At 49.1% G+C, this 9981-nt stretch overlaps 1 protein-coding gene across 1 annotated transcript in view; it reads left to right on the top strand.

Annotated features, from left to right (window-relative positions):
• Positions 1-8718: 8718 nt before the first annotated feature.
• STK32B (serine/threonine kinase 32B) overlaps positions 8719-9981 on the top strand; it is a 438704-nt gene continuing 437441 nt past the window's right edge. The window contains exon 1 of the mRNA XM_033213721.1: positions 8719-9178. Within this exon, the coding sequence (XP_033069612.1) occupies positions 9127-9178 (52 nt within the window). The 5' untranslated portion in view covers positions 8719-9126. The remainder of the gene's footprint in view (positions 9179-9981) is intronic.

Raw genomic sequence — 9981 nt, 5'->3', positions numbered from 1 at the left:
ACAGAATTAGAAGAACCTTATAAAACTTCATCCATCTGTGAGCCAGGCAAGAGGGCAAGACCTGGAGCCGACTTCATCTGGAGCACAGCTGACCCTCAAGTTCTGCCATCCTCTCTTGCGGAGACTGGATGGCACTTAACATTATGTAAGAAGTAGAAGGAATGTGCTTACTTCAAAATAATTCATCCAGATCATGTCAGTGTTAGGTGACCAATTCCTTCAGCCATGAAGAGCCATGGCTCGCATTTCTGGGGGCTTGCACCCTCTGCTGTCTGCTAAGGAGACCAAAGGTGAGCGAGGTAGAGTTTCACTTGTCATCCTTTGCATGAACCTGGAGGCTTCCTGATTGAAAATGAGCCTTGCACGGGGCTGGGAGGAAGTCCAGTTTAGGGTGGCCAGGTTAAATGCATGATCCCGTCCCTGACAAAAAGCAATAGAGTAGCCAATAGCTACGAGGCTACAAACCTGTGCAGCATGAATACCCTAGGCAATACCTGAGTCTTCACTCAGATACCAGGAGAAGGGAGCTCTCGTCTGCCTTCTTTTAGTAGCAGGCTTTGGATTTCAAATGTTCATTGAGTCTCCCTTGTCTCAGTCCTTTCGAATAATACCTGGAAAATTTATTTCTGTGGATATTAGAGCTCTACTTGCAAGAGTTAAGAACTGGACTCTCTATTTGGAATGAAAATGCATACATTTACTTAGTTTTCAAGCATATTTATTATGTATTATTCTGAACTGTGCATATAGTTTTGCTTATATCTCTCATAAATCTAGCTATATGTCTCATAGTCCTTGCAACAAATGATTCCTTTAAATAGGACTGGACACCCAGAACACCTGTAAAGCTCCTGCTTTGCTTCTATGACATCTTAGCAGCCTGCTCTCTTAGGAGGTGGTGCATATACTTACTCCAGGCCAGGTAGGCCATTTTGCTACATGAGGTTGTCCCAGACCATGGCTACTTCCGTCTGGTTCCTCTGTTACTCCTCGGAGTGCCGTCCTCTCCAGCAGGGCTTCAGGTGGGCATCACAGCCTACAGGGGCTGAAGGAGAAGCAGCCAGTGCACACGTCATTTCTCACATCCTGTTGGCTGGAACTTAGTCCTATGGCCATTCCCACCTGCAAAGGCAGTTGGAACATGTAGTCCCTATTCCAGTAGGGCTACCTGTCTTCTTGGGCTCCCAGCCCAGTGTCTGACACATAACACAAGCTCAGGGCATGTTGGCTGAAGGAAGAAATGAGAGTAAGGAAGTCTTTCCCAGGCAGCAGTCTAGCCATTGCCACTGCGTAGGTTTTTATCACATCCATTTCTTGAGTTGTCTTCATGGACAATAACAAACACATACTGATGGTTTACAATTTACCAGCTGCTGGTAATCTTTCTAGGCATTTAATTCTCACAGCTATTCTCAGAGGCAGGTGATCCAGCTCTCTCTCAAGCCCTGCCTCTGTGAGGGCTCTTCCTTCCTGTCCCTCTCTGTCCAAGCTGGCTGCCTTCTCCATCTCCCCAGCGTCTTACTGTTGGAGTCCTAGAGTTGATCCTTGCATCTCCAAGACAGTCTCCTCTAAGCTCTGGGCCTTAAACATCATCAATATGCTCAGGACTCCCAAATTGTAATTCCTATTGTCAACTTATCTCCTAAACCTCAGATACATCTGCCCAGGGACTGGTACACACCTACCACAGACCCTTTAAATTTAATAAGTCCCAGATGGGACTCCTAATCTCGACCTCCCCTCCCTCTGCTCTGCCACACCAAAACACAGGGATCCAGTCCCACCCTCAGCCTCCCCTGTCTTCATCCTTCCAGTTGTTCAAGCCAAAAGCTTTGAGCCATCTTTGACTCGTCTTTTTCCTTCCTCCTTCAACCAACCATCAGGAAATCCCATTAGGTTTTCCTCTATCCAAAATACGTTCAGGACTGTTTAGGCATGTCGACTCACGCTTCATTTCAGCACTTTGGGAGGCCCAAGGCTGGAGGATTTCTTGATTCCAGGAGTTTCAGAGCAGCCTGGGCAACATAGGGAGACCCCTGTCTTGACAAAATAAAAATAAAAAGTCAGCCAGGTGCAGTGGTACACACCTGTAGTACCAGCTACTCAGGAAGCTGAGGTGAGAGGATCTCTTGATCCTGGGAGGCTGAGGCTGCAGTGAGCCACGATTGTGCCACTGCACTCCAGCCTGAGTGACAGAGTGAGATCCTGTCTCAAAACAAACAAAATCAAAAAACCAAAAGCCCAAAATAAGTCCAGGAGTAGCCACTTCTCCCTACCACCCCAACTCCCATTGTGCTGATGCCACCAGCATCTCTTGCCTGGATTAGTGCAGTAGCCTCAAAGCCAGGGTTCCCAATCATACCTTTGCCTTGCCTCAGTCTACTCTCAGCAGAGTTGGAGGGTCCTTTGAAATGATGTCAGTCATACTGCTCTGTTCAAAGTCCTCCAGTGTGTGCCCATTTCATTCAGAAGAAAGCCCCGAGTCTCTGAGCCACCTGCCAGGCTCTGCCTGAGTGGGCTCTGTACCTCTCATCTCTTTCATCTGCTCCATCTTCTTCTGCCTCACACATTCCAGCCTCCGTGGTCCCTTGCAGTTCCCAGAGGAAGTCACGTGCCCTCCTGCCTTGGGGTTTTTGCACTGACTGCTTCCTCTGTCTGCAATACTTTCATTCCTGACATCTGCGCAGTCAACTTCCTCACTGCCTTTTGGAGTTCCTTTTGGTGTCAGCTCAGTGAAGCTTCGCTGACCACTCTGCTTAAAAGTCCAGAGGCAGTTTGATAGAAATAGTATTGAATCTATAGATTATTTTGGGCAGTATGGCCATTTTCATGATATTGATTCTTCCTATCCATGAAGATGGAATGTTTTTCCATTTGTTTGTGTCCTCTCTTATTTCCTTGAGCAGTGGTTTGTAGTTCTCCTTGAAGAGATCCTTCATATCCCTTGTTAACTGTATTCCTAGGTACTCTTTGTAGCGATTGTGAATGGGAGTTAATTCATGATGTAGCTCTCTGTGTGCCTATTGTTGGTGTAAAGGAATGCTTATGATTTTTGCACATTGATTTTGTATCCTGAGATTTTGTTGAAGTTGCTTATCAGCTTAAGGAGTTTTGGGGCTGAGGTGATGGGGTTTTCTAAATATAGAATCATGTCATCTGCAAGCAGAGACAATTTGACTTCCTCTCTTCCTATTTGAATATCCCTTATTTCTTTCTCTTGTTTGATTGCCCTGGCCAGAACTTCCAATACTATGTTGAATAGGAGTGGTGAGCTATTCCCGTGAAACTACCATTAACATTCTTCACAGAATTAGAAAAAACTACTTTAAATATCACATGACATCAAAGAAGACCCTGTATGGCCAAGACAATCATAAGCAAAAAGAACAAACCTGGAGACATCATGCTACCTGACTTCAAACTATACTACAAGGCTACAGTAACCAAAACAATATGGTACTGGTACCAAAACAGACATATAGATCAATGGAACAGAAGAAAGACCTCAGAAATAACACCACACATCTACAACCATCTAATTTTCAACAAACCTGACAAAAACAAGCAATGGGGAAAGGATCTCCTATTCAATAGATGGTGCTGAGAAAAGTGGCTACCTATATGCAGAAAACTGAAATTGGACTCATTCCATACACCTTATACAAAAATTAACTCAAGATGGATTAAAGACTTAAATGTAAAATCCCAAACCATAAAAACCCTAGAAGAAAACATAGGCTATACCTCAGGACATAAGCATGGGCAAAGATTTCATGTCTAAAACAACAAAAGCAATTGCAACAAAAGCCAAAATTGACAAATGGGATCTAATTAAACTAGCATCAGAGTAAACAGGCAACCTAGAGAATGGGAGAACATTTTTGCAATCTACCCATCTGACAAAAGTCTAATATCCAGAATTTATAAGGATCTTAAATAAACTTACAAGAAAAAACAACCAACCATATAAAAAGTGGGCAAAGGATATGAACCAACACTTCTCAAAAGAAGACATTTATGCAGCCATCAAACACATGAAAAAGAGCTCAACATCACTGATCATTAGAGAAATGCAAATCAAAACCACAAAGAGATGCCATCTCACACCAATCAGAATGGTGATTATTAAAAAGTCAACAAACAATAGATGCTGGCAAGGCTGTGGAGAAACAGGAGCACTTTTACACTGTTGGTGGGAATGTAAATTTGTTCAACCACTGTGGAAGATAGTATGGTGATTTCTCAAGGATCTAGAATGAGAAATACCATTTGACCCAGCAGTCAAATTACTGGGTATAACCCAAAGGAATATAAATAATTCTTCTATAAAGACACATGCACACATATGTTTATTGCAGCACTGTTTACAATAGCAAAGTCGTGGAACCAACTCAAATGCCCATCAATGATAAACCGGATAAAGAAAATGTGGTACATATACACCATAGAATACTGTGCAGCCATAAAAAGGAATGAGATCATGTCCTTTGCAGGGACATGGATGAAGCTGGAAGTCATCATCCTCAGCAAACTAACACAGGAACAGAAAACTAAACACCACATGTTCTCACTCATAAGTGGGAGCTGAGCAATGAGACCACATGGACACAGGAAGAAGCACAACACACACCAGGGCCTGTTGAGGGGTGAGGAGCGAGGGGAGAGAACTTAGAGGAGGGGTCAATAAGTGCAGCAAACCACCACGGCACATGGATACCTATGTAACAAACCTACACATTCTGTACATGTATCCCGAAACTTAAAGTAAAAATAAAATAAAATAAAAGTCCAGAGGTCCAATTGGTGGTGAACAGAGAGGGGGATTTCACAACATTTCTCACAAAATCTCCATTTCAACACATCTGAAACCATCCTCATTCACTCATTCCATCAACATATATTTGCGAAGCATCAACTCTGTACCAGTGCTGAGCAATACCCTGGGGGCACACAGCCCTGGCTGCCCTGCAGGGCGTCTGGATGACAAGAAAGCCAGGTAGAAATCAGGGAGCAGTGCCAGGTGGTGAGTCAACGCATGACCTTGAGACAGCAGCTCAGCCCTGGGTAGATGTGGGGGTTGAACAGTGGCCCCCAATAGAACATGTCAAAGTCCTAACCCCTGGAACTGTATGTGTGATCTTATCTGGAAAAACAGTCTTTGCAAATGGTTAAGGATCTTGAGAAGAGATCATGCTGGATCATCAGGGTGGGTCCTCAATCCAGTAAGTGTCTTTACAAGAGACAGAGAAGAAATGACGCAGGGCGAGAGGAGGTGGCCATGTGAAGATGGTGGCAGAGACCAGCATTCTCCAGCCTCCACCCAAGGAATGTCTGGAGCCACCAGAAGCTGGGAGAAGCATGGAGCCTCTAGAGCTTGATTTTGACTTCTGGCCTCCAGAACAGTGAGGGAATAACATTCTGGTTTTTCACTTGTTTGTTTTTTGAGACGGAGTCTCACTCTGTTGCCAGGCTGGAGTGCAGTGACGCAATCTTGGCTCACTGCAACTTCCACCTCCCAGGTTCAAGACATTCTCCTGCCTCAGTCTCCTGAATAGCTGGGACTACAGGCATACACCACCATGCCTGCTGATTTTTTTTTTTTTCTTTTTGAGATGGAGCCTGGGCTATGTGCTATGGCACAATTTCAGCTTACTGCAACTTCTGCCTCCCAGATTTCAGCAATTCTCCTGCCTCAGCCTCCTAAGCAGCTGAGGTCACAGGCGCCTGCCACCATGACTGGCTAATTTTTGTATTTTTAGTAGAGACAGGGTTTCACCGTGTTGGCCAAGCTGGTCTCAAACTCCTGACCTTAGATGATCCACCCACCTTGGCCTCCCAAAGTTCTGGGATTACAGGTGTGAGCCACCATGCTTGGTCTACCTTTTGTATTTTTAGTAGAGACAGGGTTTCACCATATTGGCCAGTCTCGAACTCCTGACCTCATGTGATCCGCCCACCTAGGCCTCCCAAAGTGCTGGGATTACAGGCGTGAAACACCACACCTGGCCAGTTTCTGCGTTTAAATCTTAGTCTTTGCACTTCTCAACCATTTGAGTTGGCTTAGAATATTTGTGCCCCAGTCTCCTCCAGAGCGGGGATGGTGATACACCTACCTCTCAGGGTTGCTGTGAGAAAGAAAAAATCCATGCAGAGTGCTCGAAGTACCAGAGCCTGGCATATTCTCTATGGATGGGGAGTAGAGGAGTGAAGGGGTTGCTGGAGGTCCTAGTACCCTGCAAAGAGTTAGCACAGAGCTGGACATACAGAATTCTCAATACACATGCACACTGTCACTGAACATTGCACTCCAAGACTGATTCCAGCCACGTGGAACATCTCCCAGCTTCTGCAAAATGTTCGGATCTCTAGGCCTGGAGAAATTTGCACCAGCAGCCATCTTTCTTCTTCCTACCCGGTTGATACCTTGCCCTTCCAGTCTCAGCTCCAGCACCCTCTCTGCCCAATGCCTTTTTTTCTTTTCTTTTCTGTTTTTTTTTTTTTTTTTTTTTGAGACAGAGTCTCACTCTGTCACTCAGGATGGAGTGCAGTGGCACAATCTCAGCTCACTGCAACCTCCGCCTCCCAGGTTCAAGGGATTCTCCCACCTCAACCTCCCGAGTAGCTGGGATAACAGGTGCGTGACATCACTGTCATGCAGGTCCATGTGAAGAGACCACCAAACAGGCTTTGTGTGAGCAATAAAGCTTTATAATCACCTTGGTGCAGGCGGGCTGAGTCCAAAAAGAGAGTCAGTGAACGGAGATGGGGTGGGGCAGTTTTACAGGATTTGGGTAGGTAATGGAAAATTAAAGTCAAAAGGGTTGTTCTCTGGCAGGCAGGGGCAAGGGTAACAAGGTGCTCAGTGGGGGAGCTTCTGAGCCAGGAGAAGGAATTTCACAAGGTAATGTCATCAGTTAGGGCAGGAATAGACCATTTCCACTTCTTTTGTGATTCCTCAGTTGCTTCAGGCCATGTGGATGTATATGTGCAGGTCACAGGTGATATGATGGCTTAGCTTGGGCTCAGAGGCCTGACAATCACACCCAGCTAAATTTTGTTTTTTTTTAGTGGAGATGGGGTTTCTCCATGTTGGTCAGGGTAGTCTCAAACTCTTGACGTCAGGTGATCCACTCGCCTCAGCCTCCCAAAGTGCTGGGATTACAGGTGTGAGCCCCCATGCCTGGCCTAGCACAGTATCAATTCATATATTCCTCATAAAAACGTTAGGAAGGGAAAGTACTCTTATTAGCACCATCTGGACTCAGATGAAGAAACTGAGTCCAGAACAGGTTAAGTAACTTATCCAAGTTAACTGGCTAATGAGGGGCAAAGCAGAATGAAACCTGGGTAGAATGAGCCCAGAGCCCATGCCTGTCCACATTTCTCCCTCTGCTCCTTGAGCTAGGGGCCAGCTCTGTGTTCAGGGCATTGCCTGCTGCACACTGGCCACTCAGTGTATGCTTGTTGGTGGAAAGAAAGGCAAGAAATATTTATTCATCATTTATTATATGCCAGGCACTGTTGCCTGCTTTTATAAATATTACCTGATATAATTCTCACAGCCAGCCCAGGTAGTTAATATCAATCAGCCCACTTTGCAGATGAGAACTCCAAGGTCGGACACATTGCCAGTAAATGGTAGAGCCAGCTCCGGGTCATAGTGGGTGGGCCTGCCTCAGACCTTCTCAGTTCTTTCTCATTGCCTTTAGGAGTTTTTTGTTTTGTTTTGTTTTCTGTATTAGGCTCCCCCGCTACCCTCACCCTTCCTCCAAGAAAAAGAAAGAAGGGGAGAGAACTGGAGAGAAAGACCAGGTAGGGGATGGGGACTGGGGGACGAAATAGGATGAAGAGACTTACAAAGAACCCCTGTTTTCTAACAAAGCGCGGACAGTGGTTCCAGGCGCCCAGCAGAGGGCAGGATGTGGCCAAAGATTCCCTGCAGTCTGGCGAGCTGGGCCCGCAGGACTGCAAGGTAGGGGGATCTGCCTGTCCCTCAGGGAGCGTCCTGGGAATCCGCGCTCACCCCACAAGCTTCGGGGCGCATCTGCCGCACCCCTTACTTAGGCACCCGCAACTGTGGCGTGTATCTCCCCATTCAGGCTCCCTAGCTCCAGCCGCGGGAGCCCGGGGACCCTGATGCTAGCCTTGCCCCTAAATCGGACGCCGCTGCTGCCCAATTTTGGGGGAATCCCGAGACTCATGCCCTGCCATTCCCAGGGAGAATGGTTTGGGGCAAACTACAGCTGTCTTGGGCCTCAGTTTCCCCATGTACAATGAAGGAGTCAGATTAGTCCCAGAGGGTCTAGATACTTTAATTCATTAAACACTGAGAAAAATCTTAAGAGGAACAGCGTCAGTTGGAGACACTCCACTGCCCGTCCCAATATGAATGGGCAAATATAGCCTAGCGGGGAGTCCTGGGACTCACTTCGCAGCCAGGGCCGACTAACCACAGAACTAAGAGCCCCTTTACTTCTGGACCTCCGTCTAGCGCGCTCTAAAATATGAACGATGCTTTCTTACTGCTGGGTTGTTGGAGGCGGATGCGGGATGGTGCTAACAAAGCGCGTAGCCGGGGCCTGGCCATAGTGGGTGCTGACAAATAGCTTACTGCCTGGAGGGACCGAGTTGCTGGCCGACGGAGGGCCGAGCAGGGATTCAGATGCCTCTGGGCCGATCCCTTTCTCAGCTCCTTCCGCCCTGCCACCGCCCACTGCGTGCTGCTTTCGCCCGTCCCCTCCTCCCCCGCTCCTTCCCCTCCTTCCGCGCCGCCTCGCGTCTCCCGCCCGCTGAAGCCGGCGAGGAGCGCCGCACGTTGGCCCCGGCGCCAGGAGCTCCCGGGTTCCCGGGCGGGCACTGGAGTAAGGACCTGCGAGCGCAGCCCGAGGCGGGGCACGGCAGAGGACGCGGCGGGCACGGGGTCCCTGCGAGCACATTCCGCGGGGCACCCAGGATAAGGGGAACGCAGTCCCCGCCCCTGCACGGCGCTCGGCCCACTCGGGCTCCGCGCGCGGCTACAACCTGGACTGGGCGCGCCCCCGGCATCCCGCATCTCTGCGCGCGTCCCACATCCCGCATCCGGCTTCCCAGCGGCCGGGCATGTAGCAGCGGTAGCAACGGCGGAATATGGGCGGGAACCACTCCCACAAGCCCCCAGTGTTTGACGAGAATGAGGAAGGTAAGAGGGCTAGGGGTGCGACTTCCCGCCTCGCGCCGCCCCGCTCGGGCAGGGGCCAGGCATCCCCTCTCTCCACCACAGTCGGCCGAGCCCTGCGGGGCACCGCATGCTGCCCGGCGCGGGGACCCAGGCACGGCCGCTTCGCCCAGCGAAGGCAGTGTGTGCCCGACCCCGTGCCAGGCGCGGCGCTTCTGCTGAGGCAACTCCTAGGTACCCGGTGCCGTTTAGTGGTCGGGAGGGTGCCTAGCGCGGGACTGGGGAGGCGGCTTCAGAGAGTTGAACCGGAAACCTGCACGTGGGGGTGTGGAAGGGAGGAGTTGACTTCGAGGCTAGTCCGGATGTTTCTAGGCTCGGGCTCCCCAGGAAACCGAGATTTCTTTGAAAGCCTGAGGCTGACGGAGGTGGCCTGGGGGAGCGGATTGCACCGTGTGTGTGTGTGTGTGTGTGTGTGTGTGTGTGTGTGTGTGCGCGCGCGCGCGCGCGCGCGCGCGTGCCCATGACGCATTTGGTCTCGTGCAAGGGCCTGTTGGATGCAACTCTCTTCAGTCACCCAGGACAGCCCAGGGAAACTTTTCTTTGCTAAACTCTGTGGTTCCGTCCTGCTCTGGGCAGCCTCCCTGGCGCAGAAGTGGTGTAGGCTGTCCAACCGCATCTCAACTTCCTGGGTGGGTCCTTGCGGTTCAGGTCGATAGAGCTCAGTATTGGACTAGCAGAACCCTCTTTCCAGTGCAGCATGTCCCTGGAAAACTTACTTCACCTCTCTGAAACATTAGTCCCCTCATCTATGAAATGTAAGTTATGAT

The sequence above is a fragment of the Trachypithecus francoisi genome, unplaced genomic scaffold, assembly GCF_009764315.1.
Source record: "Trachypithecus francoisi isolate TF-2019V2 unplaced genomic scaffold, Tfra_2.0 Lachesis_group1, whole genome shotgun sequence".
NCBI lineage: Eukaryota > Metazoa > Chordata > Mammalia > Primates > Cercopithecidae > Trachypithecus > Trachypithecus francoisi.
The sequence above is the reverse complement of the archived record's forward strand: the minus strand, read 5'-3'. Positions and strand labels throughout refer to the sequence as shown.